Below are 18,081 nucleotides of genomic sequence, written 5' to 3'. Positions count from 1 at the left end.
GGAAGTATGCCACCGTGTCTAACTTGATTGAGAGTTGTAGTTGCGCGCCGTGTCCACCAGGGGGCATGAAAGTTCATCATTATGGACGGAGACAGTACATTTAATAATAGTTTATTAAGCTGCTCGTGGAGCTGTCTGTTTGTAAAGGTTCATGGCAATGATGCCTATGTTAGACAGAGATGTAATTGTACACCACATACCACAGGGGGGCAGTGTAAGAGGCATAACAATTGGGTGTCGCTGTTTTGATGGCATATGCGCCATCTGGTGGCCTGAGTGGGTAACTACAATTGCAACATCAAGTTAGAGATAATAGCATAGTGAAGCTTCCGGTCAACACTTTCAAAGTAAGTCTTTCGAAATGACAGCGCTGTAGTTCAGCAATGTGACCACTGGAGGGCACTCTAGAGTCATTTCTGTAACAGTTCATTACATTTAACATGCGTGTAGACACATCAAACACAACTCATCATACAAAAGATGAAACGATTCATGTTTTTCAAAAAGATTACTTCATAAAATATGACCTTTTTCTAATGAACAGTGACACAGTTTCTTCATAAGTTAATTCATGTACACAAAACAAACACCAGGAAGTGTCCAGCAGGTGTCGCCAATGGCTCATTAAGCACTGTTGCTTCACTTTGGTTCAGTCAGTGCTTGAGAAAGCATTTTCCCCATCAGTAGAGTCAGTGTCAGCAAATATTTTGCCATCTCATACTCATAATTGACAAAGTTCTACATGAAAAAATTGTCTGTTTTCCTAATTACATTATTGGTTATAGTCCTACTTCAACAATATTACTACTTTTACTTTAATCACAAGCATATTTTGCATTTTCACTGACAGGTTTGGGAGTTTTATGTTGTATTAGGAGGCGTTCTGATCATCACGACAAGCGAATCGTTCGTCAAGAGAAGAAAGACTTTTCTTATTTATATTTATCTTTTTTTCCCAGATGAGCAAAACTGGGATCACTTTCTTACCCAGAATAGCAAAGTTGACAACTTTATACTCACTTTAACTGCAACATATTTAACACAAGGGGGCAGCAGTGTCCATTCCATTGCATTAAAATGTTGCCATTTCTTCAATATGCAAGGTGGGAGGTTTCACTTCACCAGAAATGTCTTACACATGTGAAAACCTACAGAAACACAAGGCCTCAGTCAGAAAAGGAAAATAAAAGCATTGTGTGAGGACAGAGCAGCGCTGAAACAAAATACAGCAACTCTGTCGTAAATCTCAGTGCAGATTATTTCATTGCATTTTAAAGTGACAATGGAATCAGTTTGAAACCAAAAGGAAATGAGATGCAGATTCTTTTTTTAAAGTCATACGTCATCCGTCATGACCACGAGTGAGTCACATGTTAAAGTAACATAGATGCAATGATTTCTCAGATATTACAATATGGAATTATTTACTCTTTAAACATGTCCACACCCCGGAGGAAAAGAAAGTGAATCATAAATTAAACATTGCTTAGCACTGACAAGACAAGTTGGTACTGCAGCTCCCAACTACCACGTTTAAAAGCTTTCTCTGTTCACAAACTTTTGTTTTGCTCTCAGTACGGTGAGGCTTGAAGAAGTGTGTTGCCTGTCAGGTTGTGAACGGTCCACCTCGGCCCACTCCAGCTGCTGCTGCCACCACTACTACAGTAACCTCACCATGTTCGTTTCCATGCAGCTCGGACCTGCCAGCCGGTTACGTAAAGTGTTTTCATATGAAACACATTTCGGTGAAGTCAGTGGAATGTCCAGTCAATGTTCCAAATTAAATCTTGTGTCATATGGGAAGTCTGCAAATCTGCAAAAACAATTCTTCTCCTTCTGACATTACGTGAGGCCCACAGCGTGCCAGAGGCGGCTGTCTAACGCGTCAGGCATCCTCAGTTGGATATTCCTGAGCGGCATTAAAGCGCTTGGAGGAAGAAAATGTTTCTGTCCACGTGTGACTCATTTGTCCAGTTTTAAAAACTCTGCGTGGTCAATAGCTGCTTTTTTTTCATATATATATATATACTCTTTAATAATTTGGAGCATTTGGGAGGAAAAAAAAGTGATCCCCTTACAAAAAGGCGGGGGCCTCTCTGTGCCAGATCAGATTTCTGAGTTCAACAGTCTGAGTCAGAAAGGAGCAACATCAGTGACTCAGTGTTACTTCCTGTAATGCAAAGTGGGCTGGAAGCGGCGAGACCCCACAGCAGGCCGATCTAACGAAAACCCCGACCAGCCTGCCGCACATGGTCGGCTGTTTGTGTGGTGTTAGACGCGATGGGAGTACGTCAGGTCGTCTGTGGACACTGTTAGCAGATGGACAGTAATTGGGTGGTGTGGCACCGGCTGAGCAGCTGGATGTCTGACTGATCCAGAACATCAGTGCTGCTCCTGCAGAGACTTTTGTTTGTCTCAGCCATTTTTATTTCTCTTTGTCGACAGCTGGCGGGTTTTCTACAGGAAACAGATAACACACCAGCACTGTACTGTAGTTTTACTGCCATGTCATCGTGTCTGTTCCGTGTTTTCTGTTCTTATTTAGTTTCATCTCATTCTTTAATCTCTAATCTGTAATCTAACGCCACCCATCTCCCCTCTAATCTCACGTAATCTGGTTCTATGTCGTTTATTCCCATCATGCCTCATGGTTACTCTCATGTGTCACACAGTCTGCTCTCATCCCATCTGATGTAATCATCTCCAAACTGTTGTAATCTCATCTCATCTCATCTAATGTAACCTGGTCTCATCTCATTCTACTGCTGATGTAATAATCTCGAATCTAAAGTGATCTAATCTCATTTGAGCTAATCTGGTGTCAGATCATTGATTCTAATCTCATTTTATCTCTCATATGACGTAAAGTATCGTCATACCATCTACTCTCACCTTGTGTCATCCGATGCATTAATCTCTAATTTAACATAATCTCATCATATCTAGGTAATCTGGCCTCATCTCATTTATTCTCATCACATCACATTTTATTTCATATGTAATATAATCCAGTCGACCCTCATTTGATATCATAATCTCATCCAATCAATTTATTCTAATCATAGCTAATCTCGTGTAATCTCATCTCATCTAATGTAATCTGGTCTCATCTCATTTTCATCAAAAGCTAATGTCATATCTCAATCTAATCTAATCTGACTGGTGGTGGAAGAGAGTTCTAGATACTATACTCAGGTAAAAGTAGTGATACAGGTAAAGTGCCTGCGTTAATACTGAGGTATTAGCATCGACATACACTTAAAGTAGCAAAAGTGAATTATTCACAGTGAAAAACTCAACTAAACGTATCACCGCGTCATAAAATCTGATGTGATCTAATCCCTCTCCTCCTCGAATCTCTTTATTTTATCTCTGAGGTACAGAAGCAGACGGGAGCTGCTTCGCCAGATGACGTTTGCGTTTATCAGATGACGTTTGCATTTATCTCGTTACAGGAAGGCAACACAAAAGGAAGCGGTGCGTTGTTGCTCGTGGTCAACACGGTGACACAAGCCACAGAACACAGCGTTTGTTTGCTTTTTTATCTCCAAACATGCTCCAGTGCAGATGAAACAAGTCGAGCCCGCCGTCTCTCTCTCGAACAGCAATTAATTCCACGTGGGATTCAGAGGAAGGGCTCCGTGTGTTGAGTCACTGGCGGTAAATGATGACAGTATCCTAAATCTACGCTAGACTGGAGATCTGGCTGGAGGCCGAGGGAACAGAGATGAATACTTGCGAGTTGAGTCAGTCTTGCTGGAAGCAGGTCTGTGCGATCTGTGCGAGGGAGAACTCCTCTCAGGGTTTTTTTTTTTGTCTAACGTCAGTGCTTTGGAAAAACAATAAAAGTCTCCAAAGACTAGAGAAACATCTGTACAGTGACTGGTCCGAAGCTTTATTCATTTATTTTATCATTTTTTTCTGGCCATTGCTCAAAGTCTTACTCACCGTTTAACATTTGTTTACCAGTCAGCCACCAGTCACACTGCATCTGAAAGGTCAAAGTTGTATCATGCATCCGAAGCGATTGTTTGTGCCTTCATTTCCCCTTTTCTCTGAACACGGCGCCTTTTAAACAGAAACCGCAGCGGAACAGAATTATTTAATAAGGAAGCTGCTTTTAACCTGAAACTGGCGACCAAAAGGCCTCAGAGCAGGTGTCCCTCACAGTGTGCTTTCAAATAAGGTGTCTGTCCGTCTCCTGTCTGAACAAGTCAGCTGCAGACATGTGACTCAAGTCATGTAGTCCGAGTCTCGAGGAAGTCCCAGTTCGTTTCAGGTCGAGTCACGAGTCAAGTCGCCTTTTTACCCCTCCGAGGAGCTCCAGTCTTGCCTGCAGCGTCTGGTCTTTACAAATCTTTAAAATCTTTATCCTCGTCACGTTTAAAAAGTGAAACACTGACAGCCAGACGGTTCAAAAACTAAACTGAAAGCAACAAAATGCGCACAGACGGGAAATTCGAGTCATCGTGTCTCAAATGAACTCGAGTCTTTAAACTCCCAAGTCAAAGTCGAGTCTCCAGTTATTTCTCCGTCATCAAAACGGCGACTTCTCCTCCACGCCTCTGATCGGCAGACGTAAATACATCAGCTGCACATTTCGACATTTGATGACGTGAAGCTCACCAGATCCCACATGCTATTTCATCATTTCTGCCACACAGGCGCCACATCCAGATTTTTACCTCTCCCCACATGTGCTGCGAGGACGCTGACAGATGTAACCAAAGGCTGACAACACTGAGGATGTGACGTAACGTGGTTCGCCAGACTGTTATACATCCCACAGGGAGATTGTACCTCACAGGATATATTTAGTTTTTTTTTAAAGATTTTCTCGAGGCCATAATCGTCCAGTCAGCAGAAAGAAAAAAAACAAGAGGAGAGCGCAGTCGTGTCTTCTTTGAGTCGTGTTTGAACTGTGTGTACGACAGAGTTTACAGTGTCAACACGGTGGTTCAAACAGGCAGCGCTGTCCGAACCAACATCTCACTCAAGGTGTTCTAATATGGGATGAATGAACACGGAAACCAATCAGAGAGCCGCCCTTAAAACCTGGAGTCTGTAGTGGCTGTAAAACGACCCAGATTACACGTCTGATTCAATCGCTCCTGCCACACGGGCTCCACATCCAGATGTTTACCTTCCCCACATGTGTTGGATGCTGACATCTGTGATCTGAGTTTTTTACATTCCTGCAAGTTACACACACATACAGTATCATTACTCAACTGAGCTAAGATATAAAGTGGTTCACCAGACAGTTGTATCCTGCGAGGAAAGCTTGCGGCTGATTTCACAGGATAAATTTAGCTGCTCCGAGCCGTAACGCTCGAGTCAGCAGAGGAAAAGGAGCAAATGGGAAGCTGAGATTCCAAATGTAACGTAGTCATTCCTGCCACACAGGCTCCAGATCCAGATGTTTACCTTCCCCACATGTGCGGCGAGGCTGCTGACATCTGTGATCTCAGAGATCCAAATGCGTTTTGCATTCCTGCGACCTCCACACACAGTGTTTGCTGATGCTGATCGAAGGTGCGATGTCAAAAAGCGGTTAACCAGGATAAAGTTAGTTTCAGTTGCAGCATTCGTCTCCTCTTCCAGCCTCGTTTGAACTGCGTGTCCCTCAGTGTTTACACTGTAAAACACACTGTGTTTAAACAGGCTGCATTGTCTGAACCGACCTCAGACTTTATTTTTCTCATATCGTGTGACTCCTGCACCGGGGGAACCCGCCACACTGCTTCCCTTAAAAGGCCCCTGACTAAACATATTTGCATTCAGTGCTTAATTACCCCAGAATAACCTGTGACGTTACTGGCTGCAGCGCAGTTAAAATAAGAGAAATCCTGTGACTGCTGGGCTACTACACCGCATACTTTCCTCAGGAATGGAATGCTACTGCTGCTCCCAAGTCAGATGGAGCTAGAAGGAGGAGGAGGAGGAGGTCGTCGCTGTTTTCTCTCTGCTAATGCACTTTTTTTCTTTCTTTTTTTTTTTTTTTTTGGAGAACCTTGTAGTTTGGACTTGACCATAAAAGACAGAGGAGGAGAGGAGAGCGAGCAACAACTTCTGTCTTCTGAAGGGAGTTAAAGTGAGTTTTTTTTTTCCTTGAGTGCTCTTTGGCAACACGTTGGCAACATGAGCTGACTTTGTACAGATTAGTTTTGTAAAGTAAGCAAAAGCAGCCCGCCAGCAGTATCTATCTTCTATTTATGGCCTCACCTCCTCACACCACCACCACCACCACCATCACCACCCTCTCTCTCTCTCTCGCTCTCTCTCTTCCCAGACTGACGTCAGCAGAAAGTTATTTTCATGAATGGAGGGGGCGGTCACGAGGAATCGGTGACGTGAGTGCTTGCGGAAGCAGAGCGTGGAATGTTGGTACATTGTTGTTGTTTTGTAGTTAATTTAGTCCGAGGAGACACGGCGGCCCGGCTGCTGGACGCGTTACACGCACTGTGTCAAGTTACTCCGTCGGCTGTGTGGGAAACCTACTCCGGGAGATTTTACGCATTCCGCTCCACAGATACCCGCGTCCACAGAGGTGAGGTTGTTTTTCTTTTTTTTTAAAATTATGTCGGGAAGATGTTTTGACATTCCTGCTGAAATTGTGCGCTTGTGCTGGACTTTTGTGGCGGTGAAATTACCGGAGCGCGCAGATCAGCTTCGCGTCGGTTTCATGTTTAGGAGTGAATTTGGATCCGCGGGTGTTTGTGAGCGCTGCTGTTGACTTTGTGAGATTGTTTCAGTGGCGTGGACACGTGTTGTGTTGGAGTAACACAATAACACACGTAACAAAAAAATGTGGCTCCAGTTTGGTTTGGTCGTCTGAAGGAATTGCGCGCAAAAATCCTCTTATTTTGTTTTTTCATTTTCTTTTATTTGCCTGTTTTTTTGAATTAGTTTGAATTAATAATTGTGACAGTGAGTGGAAACGTGTCGGCTGTCTCTTTTAAAAAGCAAATAAATGCGTAGTTAACACTTTTATTGAAGAAATGTGTGAATACGTTACTTTTGCCAAAGTTAATAAAAGTGAATGTTCAGGTTATAACGCTGCTAAATGTTCTTAAAGTTAATATTTCACTACAAAACATTGCGTTTTTATTATAATATTATATTATAAAAGTAAAAACAAAGTGTTTACTTTCTCTCACAATAAACCTCTTCATTATAATGATAGTAATAGTAAATAATCATCTGCTTTAATTCTCTCTAACTCCTTTTCAACGCGAGATTTACCAAAAGGCTGCCGTAACGCAATAAAAAAAAAAAAAAATACCAGGCTACTTCTGACATTGGAAACAACACGTGGTGCGCATTTTAGACATGTGGGACAAAGGGCACGACGTGAAGTCAGACCACCAGCGCTGAACTGACTTCACTTGGCCTCCGCAGAAGACACAAACAGTCACCAAACAGCTGGAGGAGCGCATATTTCCACAAACCATAAATCACTGCGGGGGAAAAGAAAGAGCTTTATCTTATCTTTGTGATCAGATATCGTTTCTCCATGACTCTGTGGATGTTTATGACTCAGTGGAGATAAGGAAACTGTGTCCTGAAAGAACCGTAGATTTTTTTATTATTATTATTACCGAATAATAACACGTGTGAACTAAGAAATAATCCAGCTTGACTTTGTTGTCTTTTATTGTAGCCCCAGACTTTGACCTTTTTAAATATATGGAACATATTTTGTCTTGTTTCACTCTGATGGTCTCAGATTTGTGTGGAGAGCTGATTCACTGTGTGTGGTGGTTGCACACAGAGAGGCAGTGGGAGAGGGTGCACTCCCCCCTCATCATGAGGCTGACATGTGCTTCAATCACCTAAAAAGTGGTGATGTCTTTTCTGGATGGAGAAGTATCACAGGCTGGCTGCATGACTCACTCCACCACCACCACCTCCACCAGAGCCTGTGACAGTGACAAGGCACAAATTCCCCCAGGAAACTCAGGACAGGACTTAAATTGTCACCAGATCTGTGTGATTTCTCGCTTGGCTGGTCAGTGGTGATGGATGAAAGCTACGCAGAATGCAAAAAAAAAAAAAAAAAAAAAAAAAAGTTTCTGTGGTGGAGTATTGTGAAAGTGGAATAGCTGTGGTTGGTTGATGCGATGAGTCACGGTCGCTGTGGTGTTTTGCTCCTCTTAATGGAAAGAAAAAAAGAAAAAAAAAGATGTTGAGTTTTGATCACTGACTTTTGGAGCAAGTGATTTTCTTTTTTTTTGTATCCACGGCCGAACATGCCCGACACAGAGGCAATAACAGACGGATGTGTGAACAGGCCTGTGGCTCATCCATCCAAAGTGACAAAGTGACAGTTATAGAGCGCCCCAGACTGCTCGCCACGCCACCCACAGTGATTTGCATCCAGCCCCTTTCCTGTGTTTTGTGTCAGACTGAACCTTAACCAGCTGCTCTCACCCCCCGAGGTGTGGCGACTTTTTACTCATGTGTTTATCTTGAGCGGCTTGCGTTATTGGGAATTCCTCGTGGGCTCTCGATGGTGGGGACTTGCTGATTCAAAGCGCCAATCTTTTTCCTTGGCAGCTTCCTGATTCCACTGTGACTCAGTTGCAGCAACACAAACAAACACACTGTCGAGCTCCACAGCATTCAAAGTGCAGACGCTGCTGTCACACTGAGCCTCGGCTAGCTGCTCTCTGAAAATCTGGACGTGATTAGAAAAAAAGGGGGGGGGGGAAAAAAAGAAAGTATTTTCAACCAGAGAGCCTTTGTTTTGTTTTTTTGGTGAGTCTTGTTTGAGAATGGAAGATGTGATGACAGAGTGTCATTTTAACTTATGATTCACACAGTTTTGGTTCCCAGCAAGTAAAAAAAGAGAAAGAAGTGGGATAGTTAACTTCTTGTTTTCTTTTGCATTCTTGGCATTTCTAACAATCCCAGTGTCCCTGATTGGGAGAATATCTTTACTCCGATATTCAGCGACTTCTCCTCCTTTTTCCGCCGGTCACGCCAACCATTTCCAGGGTTCTCTGTACTTTTCCTTCCTCCCCGTGAAACAACGGGATTTTCCAGGAAACGTCAGATCGGGAGGGTGTGATTCCCTACCGCTGGTCGTCGCTTTTACCAGTAAACAGCGTGACTCACCGCTCAGCTATGCTCTCCGTTTCCCTCACATAATATCCCACCAAATGTGCTGCGCTGGAGAAAGAGCAGAGAGCGGCGGCGGGCACCAGACTGGAGAGAAATCTCTCCACCTCCCTGATGAAAATGCGAGGAAAAGCGAGAGCTTTCTCAGAGGAGGGCGTCAGGCTGTCAAGGGGAGCAACAAGTCTGCTCTACCGAAAGAAAAGGAGAAGAAAAAAACAAAGAGAACAGGCGAACCGACTGTGCATTTATCACAGGAGCATGAGCGCATACGTCTTTGATATGTTGTTTATGTTAGAAGAAGAGGGGCCCCACGGTTACCTGCTGGAGCCAAAGTGCAGCCTTGAACTTGACCAGAGGCCTGACTTCAAAACCATAAACATATGGCACCAGTGACCGAATGGCACATCGGTTTATTTAACCTAAATACAGACTCATTAGAGCCGTTACACTGAGTCTTTGCCTGCCTTTTTGTGTTTTTAGTCATTCCTCAAAAATAGTCTTAAAACGGTCCGGCTCATCTTCAAAGCAGCGTCTACACCCAGAGAACAAAGTCGCAGGTTAACCAGAAAATATTCTGCGTCCACATCAAATAAGAAACAAACCACAACCATGAAATGCGTGTTGAGTGTTCATAATGGACAGTTGGCTGTTCTCAAGTCTCTAATCTGCGTAGTTGGGACTCTTTTCATTACACTACTGCTGAGCAAACAGCACATTCCTTGGTTATCAATCATCGGAGGAATCGCCTCGAGGGAGAATGAGAAAGTTCTGGGAGTAAAAACAAAGATAGACCTTTTTTGTTTCCAGTGTTCTGGACTCCTGACTTCCTCACATGTGCACACAGGCTGCCTTTGATTTGTTTGGGCAAGTGAAAAAGACACGAGACACTTCTGAATTCCAGACATTTTGTGAATTTTGCAGCCGTTGCTTTACGAGTGGGATCGTCTGAACTCCACCCCCGTAGCCGAGTGCATCGCGGGACATATCCAGCCTGAAAGATTTGCCTGCGTGTGTTTTGCATGTGAAGGGTTTTTTGCACATGTGTGTTCACTCAGGAATGCGGTTTTGTTCTTTACCCCCGCCATCTGTGGCGCTTTTTCTTTGGAGGTATTTTCCCAGAGTCCTTTTCTTACTGTTATGAAAAGAACCCAATACGAGTTGTTTGCCCGGCTGTAGCCAGAAGCCATGATTTGTTGTGAAATGCGTCCGTCTCGTCCGTGCGGCAACATCGTAAAGAGTGGATCCTGGCTGCTGTTTTTTCATCTGAGGAAACGTTGCCGTCTTGACCAGGAAAAAGCATGTCCCTCTGCGACTTGCGAAAACATAAGCACATGCCTAAAGAATTTCAGGGAAACAACCTGGCCTCTTGGTTCAAGCTTGAGGCCTCTTTTGTGAAGCGAGGGAGGCTCCCCACACCACTTTTCCATGATCTTTACCCAGGGACCCCCCCTCTGACGCAACGCCACTTAAGATAGCCTGTTTAGGCCAACTTGCTCTCGAGGAAAGTTGTGTGCTAGCTCTTCATCTTTATTTGACGCTTGTGAAATCTCGATTATGCAATTCTTCGCTGGGTGTTTTTGGAGATGCTCTTTAAATCTCCAAACAGCAGTTCAGGCGGCCCCGGGTTTGGTTTGCGCATGTATTTTTCATCTGTTTATTTTCCGAAGTCTGGAGTCTTTGAGGTTCATCTGCCTGTGACAGAAAAAGGCACATTCTGTAGACGGCGATGTTGCTATTATAAGAGCATTGACTAATGTTCAGCCCCATCAAAGAAGAAATAAAGTTGTTTTCCAAGTCCACAGTTGCAAAGTATTAGGAACAGAGCTGCAGCACATTGAAAACCAAAGCTAAATATCCCCAAAAGGACCAGCCACACCCATGAAAGCTGCAGCGAACAGCACTGCAGAGAATATTTGCCCTCTTCCTGAGGTATCACTTATCGCGCCGCTCACTTAAATTGTTTAGTTGGCAGAAATTTGTGTCAGCACTGCGAGCTAAATATATCCGCCAGAGTTAAATAAGGGCATGGAGCAGCTCAGGAAAGCCCAGTGTAAGAGGATCCAAGCAGCAAGACGCGGCTCTGAACCGATAGACTACATTGTCTCGCTGCAAAAAATACATCAGTGACTATAAAGGAAACTATTTCTCTGTGACACTCTATCGCCAGGAATTTTTTCCACATGCGTATCTGCTGCCCTGTAAAGTTCAGCATAACTGTAAATGTTATGCTGATGTGATGGTCTGTTTTAATGCGTGATGAGGAGGCAGGAGTCTGACCGGGCGTCCCTGCGGACCCACGGCAGATTAGGTGAATAAACACGAGACCAGATGGGAACACAGTGAAGGCTCACAGACAAACCGAGGCCTTCTAAGTTATCAGCGTCTGATCTGTACTATGTATAGGCCGCGTTGCGGTTATGAATGAGACTTGTTTACCCTTTTGGTGACCATGTGACTCACACTCCTACGCCCATTCGCAGGGCGTTTCCATGGCAGCAGGCGAGCATGGAACAGTGAGCTCGCAGTCAGGCTGGTCTGCAGGTCCTGAAATGGAGCCTTGGGGGGATGTGTGCCTCTCACAGGATCACAGCTCAGCGCTCTCGCCTTTTTTTGGCCATGGCAGCGGCCTAGGAAAGCATGCGCCTGACTGTAATGAGCACAGAGAGGCTTTTCTCAGAAGAGAGCAGGGGGGCTTAAACGCAGAGGTCTATGAAGAGAGAGGGAGAGTGGCTGACTGGCTGTTTCTTATCTCGCCTGGTCTAGTGAACTACATAGTTGAGGGCCCTCCTTCTTAAACAAGTAAATATAGGAGTGTTCCAGAGCGGCTGTTCAGCGGTGTCATGCTGCCCTCTGCTGGCCTCTGTGGCTCCAACACGCACACACACAAAAATATTGACACATGACGTAACCGCGGTATGTTGTTGTGATGTCTTTGCAGGAGGTTTACGGGGAGGACGTGTGTCAATATTACACAATATTACACAATACTCAGTATGTGCAAGCTACGAAAATAAACATTAGGAGCAGAAAGTGTTGTGAAAAGTGCTTAAAGGTCATTCTTGAGTAAAATAAGTCCTGAGTATGAGTGAACGTCACATTGCACGTGAGTAGAAGTCTGAAAGTAGTTTGATTTACCTGTACTTCTTATACTTAAGCACATTTAATAAACATATTTACATTTATGTGTTTACTATATACTCTGGGTTGAGTGATTATAAGCCTGACGGATATCAGAGCAGATATTTTTGATTTTGATGACTGTCAGTCTTTTTTTAATACAATTGTCAATAAAATAAATGCACTGCATTGGCTCTGATGCAGCTTGTAATCTGCAAAGTAACTGATCATTTAGGTCATCAAATAAATATAGTGGATTGAAAAGTTGGATATTTTCCTGTAAAGTGCAGTGAAGTGTCAGAATAAAGTAGATGGAAATGGAAATACTCAGGTTAAGTGCCTCGAGATACCTCAAAACTGTGCTTAAGTAAAGTACTTGAGTAATTTACTTTATGTTCCATTAGTGGTAGCAGAAATATTTACTACTTTGTTACCTTCCACCACTGATAATGTTGTTTTACTTATTATAAGTCAGCTGTTTACACAGTTTCTTCTTTCTTTCTCTTCACCTCTCAGAGTGTCTTCTGTGAGATTCTGGCCGGTTGTCTGCATGCAGGGAATGACGACTCATTTCAAGACGAGCAAAGCTTTAAAGGTACGTGTGAGGAGTTTGACTGGAGAGTGTTTCATTGGACTTGTGTCAAGCATGGTGCCTGTTCTTCATCCACTGGTCTTGTTCAACAGGTCAAGAGGGAGGAGAATGCCCCGGCGCTCAGCGACGACGAGTTGGTGGCCATGTCCGTGCGGGAGCTCAACCAGCACCTGCGTGGGCTGACCAAGGATGACGTCGTGCGGTTGAAGCAGCGGCGGCGGACCCTGAAGAACAGGGGCTACGCCGCCAGCTGCCGCATCAAACGTGTCACCCAGAAGGAAGAGCTGGAGAGGCAGAAGATAGAGCTGCAGCAGGAGGTGGACAAGCTGGCCCGCGAGAACGCCAGCATGAGGCTGGAGCTGGATGCCCTGCGAGCCAAGTACGAGGCCCTGCAGTGTTTTGCCCGGACTGTGACCCGCGGGCCCCTCTCGCCGGGAAAGGTGGCCACCACCAGCGTCATCACCATCGTCAAGTCGGCCAATCACAACAACTCCAGCCCGACCCCGTTCTCGGCCCACTCCTAGTGTTGACAGGACTGGGCTCTCCTTGTCCTGCCTGGTCCTTCCCGGTTCTGACCCAGCCTGAACCCACTCATCCTGTACTGAGAGGACGCTCAGTAGTTAGACTGAGGGATGGAATGGGGTGGCAAGCTCTCTGTGATGTTACGCTGCATTCACGACTCTGTCTCCCTCCTTCTGTCTCTTTTACACATTCTACGTTGTCTGTGCACTGTGCAAACCCCACCCCACCCCCCTCCCATCCCCGACCCCCAGCACCGGCAGGGTATCGGACCTCTGTGACCCGTCCTCCACGACTGATAGAGATTTTGCTTTTACTCCAGTGTGAAAAAAGGAATGTGGCATGCCTTAATGTGGCAGCACCGGTGTCGGACGGCTAAAGCCTGTGTGACAGTAAAGCCTATGCCAAAATCTCTAAGTAGAAGTGTCTCAGTGTAGATTGAGCCTTTGAAGCCGTTGCCTTAAAAAGAACCAGCGAGTGATCTGCAGAAATGATTATCTAATACTGACACGCAGTTTAACTCAGAGATGACTCATCGTTCCAGGTTACCGGTGGTCTTCAACCAGTTGCCTTTAAGTGCCGGCCAAACACCACAACAGATGTTTCCACTGATTGGTTCACCTCTTTTCTGTTGGAAGGTGCTAAGCGGTAAAAAAAAAACACCTGTTGGAGTGTTTGGATGGAGCGAAATCCTGCCGACACACGGCTCTCCGCGGCCCGTTTGGAGTGCACTGCATTATGCAGTTTGATAACAGATCAACATTTAAGCCTGAGGGCTCCACTCGTGATGCACCCCGTTGTTTGTACTTCTGTCTTGGTTATGCAGAGTTTTGCTCAGTGGTCGGTCGTGCCGAATAGCTTATTTGGTGTTTAGGGAGTAATACTAGACAACAGCAGTCAGAACGTTCCAGTAAAGGCTTCCATACACGTGCTAATGGAAGGTCTCACCTGATAGTTTTGAAGTTACACTTTTCATTTATGTTTGAAAAGTTTAAAACTCAACCTCTAGGCCGGAATTTGTATGGAAGCCTTTGCTGGAATTTATTCGCTCCCATTGTAAAATATTATTAAAGCTGACAACTTGTGCCTTTTGCTCTCCTGTCGGCAACTAGTCCCTGAAATGTTCGACATATTCTCTTGACATTGTTGCATTATTGTTGAGAAATAGATTTTGTCAGTGGGGCTGAAAATTTGCTGTTGAATACGTCGGAGGGCGTCAGGCGGCTGCTGCAAGCGATTCTGTTTGTATCTTAGCGAAATGACTCACAATTTGTGATATTTTAAATGCAAAAGAGTGAATGCTTTTTTTTTTCTGTAGATTTGGGAAGACTATGATGTCAGATGGAAAGTGATTAAGGAGCATTTCGGGCCACATTTGTTTGGATTCAGACAAATTCACATAACTCAGTGCCTCTCATTATTTAGCACTTAAAGAAAAACTGTATAGATACAGTATAAAAAAGAAAAAGAAAATAATTCAGAGGGCGGCTGATACCTAGAATTGGATGACAGAAACTGAAGTTACTGGGGCTCAATTGCATGATGATTAAATGTGGTGTGACCACGGACTGCGAGGTCAGGCCTCACGTAACGGAGGACGGTGTACGCTGTATGCCGCAGCACTGACTGGGTAATGTTTTGCCTCTTTCTTTTATATGCCACTCTTTGGTAGGTAATCCATATTGGATATAGTGATAATAAGAGAGGTCCTTACAAGTGAATTGCAATTCAGCTTACTTCCTGTATATTACAGATTATGACAAAGCTCCCACTGCCTCCGCTGTCACTTTACATTGAGAACTCCGTCCAAATAGAAATCATTCCTACTGCTGGGTCACGAGAAGTGCTGCTGCTGCCGCCGCTGGTGTTGGTAACTCTGAAACAGTAGCTATTCACTTTTGCTTTTGACACACTCTTCTGCAAGAGAAGTCCTGACGCCCATCTCTACATGCCGCGGTGTCATGACAACTAAAAGTGCAGTAAAAACACCTTCCTCCTGTTGCGCGTTTTGAGATATTTAAATATGAAAAATTCACTTGAAATCAAACCGTTCTTACAGAGGATCCATTCCTAATTTGGAGTGAAGTCGATAGAGATTGTTCATGTCAGGATTTTCTCTTGGCTAAGAGGACATGACAGTTCTTCCCCTGTTCCATAGCTGCAAAGAACAGTACGGGGAACTTTGCTGCTGTACAACCTGCTGTGATTTTAAAGCAGGGGCATTGCTGTGTTCTTACTCTCATTTTGTATTTTCTTCTGGTCTCATGTTGATACATCCTATGTTCTCTTTCTGATACTTAGTTTTATATGCATATACAGTATATAAATATATATATATATATATATATATTATATATTACATATTTTTCTATATTTATGTCTTTTACTATCCTGGGAGTGGTGTGATTATGTAATCATTCTTTGAAGCCGAATTATGTTGACGCTGACCTTTCATCTGAAAAAAAGTTGTATTCACATTTACAATGAGAAAACTACTCTCATAACTTAAGTCTTCTTTGTGAGTATTTATACCCATGAATAGTTCTTCTCAGCACATTTACTATTGGTCTAATTCACAGGTCAGACAGACAGTGCCTAAGGTTACACGCAGGCTGCAGATAATTATCTGTTAACAGTCAAGAATAACATTTAAAAAAAACAAAACAGGGAAATGACAGACTGACTGCTGGTTCACACTGTTAGCGAAGAGCACATGTGCATCTGTCGTCTTTTACTTCATAACACATCTCTTTTTTGAAGCAGAACAACAAACAATACGGTAACCCTTTAAAATAACCATCATTAATAAACAGCTAATAAATTTAAGCTAATGAATATTGTTTAACAGTGACCTAACTGTTAACATCAATTTAATTAACCAGAAATGTACCATTTGTAATAAATGGTTATTATAAAGCGTTACCGACAATGCTAATTAAAATGTAATCAGGGGAGAGGTTGGAAGTCAAAACATCTATGCAAACAGAATTAAAATGTTAGAAATTCTACAGGATGTCTGGATCATTCGGCTGGAACTTCATGCCAAACATTTGCTTTAGCACAGGAGTTCAAATATTGAAAACAACTGCACATAATTCAGCACAAGAGCTCGTCAGTTCTCAGTTGTGCCTTTTGAGAATGAGAATATTTCATGTAGAAAACAGAGAGATTTTGCTCTCATTTTGAAATATTCACCAACATGTGAACCTATACGGCGTTCTGGACTTCAAAATCGAACCTGGTATATTTGTTATTCTTTTTTTAAAAAGATGGCAACTGATTTAGTTGAGCGTTTCAAAATGATTCTGATTATTTTGTAACCGCAAGAAAAAAAACCTTAAAGGAAAATGTTCCAAAGCTGCTACGGACTGTCGCTCAGACCTGTTATGTTCAAGGTCTGTTTAAGCCTGAGACGGGATTAAATCAGATGAATATATAGATACACATTAAATGTTTACAAGTCATTTTTCAGCACATTATAATCACAACCGTCGAACTTAGACACAAAATGCTGTCAAATGAGGCATCGTTGAATTTTTTAGCACTCAATACTGTATTTAGATATGAGGTGGATGCTTTTGGCAGCACACCCTTCGAAAAATCCGACATTTTTCAAAAAGTATGTTTCTACCCTGTGCCATAATGAAAGACAACCCTCTCTACAGGTGAATAAGTCCTTTGTTGTGAATTCTCCATCCAGTGTGACCAAGCAGAGGTCCCTTTAACGCTTTCAAGACACATGTTGCTCTGAGGCTAGCGTACCACAAGAAAATATTTGTCACGACATAATTTATCTTCACTTTTTTTGCTAAAGAAAAAGCTGTTTTTTTCACAGACATGTAGACAAGTTTATAGGTGAAAAGAGGCAAAAACATTACCTACCGTGGATTTTTACTGAACTCCGTCTCAGCAGCCTTATTTCTTCCCACAGTTGATGTGACTGAAGCTTTTTACTGAGGAGCTGTAAAGGAACTGTTAAAAAAAAAAAGGTATCAGAGGTTATTTTACATGTTTATATGAACCATAACAATGCAAATGTGTGTGTAGAGCCGGAGGTCGCTCGTATATTTAGGTTAAAATGCCTTCATGAATTTACGTCTTTGATTTAAATAAGCTTGATTAAGAAAAAAAGATCTGCCAGTCCTACAAGCTACAGTATTTAATTTTTACAAACGTGGAAAGTCAGTTTTAGTGTTGTAGATTGAAATTCAGTCAAAGCTCCATGAATAGAAAGAATTGAGCAGGTGTGTGGATGATACGGTTGTGGGTGAAAGACATTATCTGTTTAGAAGCAGAGGTTTCTATGTTAAGTTTGTACTTTTAATGGATCTCCTTGTTCTAGTCTTGTGGTGACATGTTGAGGCTTAACGAGCGACCGTCAACAGTGACTGTAAACGAGGACAGTAACATGGCAGCGTCAAACTGATGATGTACCCGTCACAGCTCATCATTACTCTGCTCATATTGTTTTATATTTATTTCATTGAATTGTGTGATTTTATTAAAAAACAAAACACCTAAATTATTTTTTATTTTACATTCATTTATTTTACATGTCTTCTCAATGAACTACCCTCATGTACAAATAAAATCTGTATTTGTTTCTGCTCTGATTTTTAAAGTATGGTAAATTATTCCTTTGAATAGGTCTGCTGTGTCTGTTTTTGTACTTTCAAATAAAGCTTTTTCCCTCATCGACAAGCGCAGATTCACTCAATTCAACAAATGCA

At 43.0% G+C, this 18,081-nt stretch overlaps 1 protein-coding gene across 3 annotated transcripts; it reads left to right on the top strand.

The window, feature by feature from the left end:
• The first annotated feature begins 5,997 nt into the window (after window positions 1-5,997).
• mafk (v-maf avian musculoaponeurotic fibrosarcoma oncogene homolog K) lies at window positions 5,998-18,049 on the top strand. Of its 3 annotated transcripts, XM_030408196.1 has the most exons (4): window positions 6,048-6,094; window positions 6,293-6,550; window positions 12,757-12,835; window positions 12,925-18,049. In XM_030408196.1, the coding sequence occupies exons 3-4, from the start codon at window positions 12,791-12,793 to the stop codon at window positions 13,354-13,356; spliced, it is 477 nt and encodes a 158-aa protein (XP_030264056.1). In that variant the 5' UTR covers window positions 6,048-6,094; window positions 6,293-6,550; window positions 12,757-12,790; the 3' UTR covers window positions 13,357-18,049. The 3 variants fall into 3 exon arrangements, with proteins under 3 accessions (XP_030264057.1, XP_030264056.1, XP_030264058.1); XM_030408197.1 differs by lacking the exon at window positions 6,293-6,550 and having other exon boundaries at window positions 5,998-6,094; XM_030408198.1 differs by lacking the exons at window positions 6,048-6,094; window positions 6,293-6,550 and adding an exon at window positions 11,010-12,226.
• The last annotated feature ends 32 nt before the right edge of the window (window positions 18,050-18,081 follow it).

Source organism: Sparus aurata, chromosome 23, assembly GCF_900880675.1.
Source record: "Sparus aurata chromosome 23, fSpaAur1.1, whole genome shotgun sequence".
Taxonomy (NCBI): domain Eukaryota; kingdom Metazoa; phylum Chordata; class Actinopteri; order Spariformes; family Sparidae; genus Sparus; species Sparus aurata.
The sequence above is the reverse complement of the archived record's forward strand: the minus strand, read 5'-3'. Positions and strand labels throughout refer to the sequence as shown.

Coding starts and splice junctions, on each gene's coding strand:
- mafk (XM_030408197.1), top strand. CDS start 12,791: ATGCAGGGAATGACGACTCATTTCAAGACGAGCAAAGCTTTAAAG. Junction 12,836..12,924: donor AGACGAGCAAAGCTTTAAAG/GTACGTGTGAGG, acceptor CTTGTTCAACAG/GTCAAGAGGGAGGAGAATGC.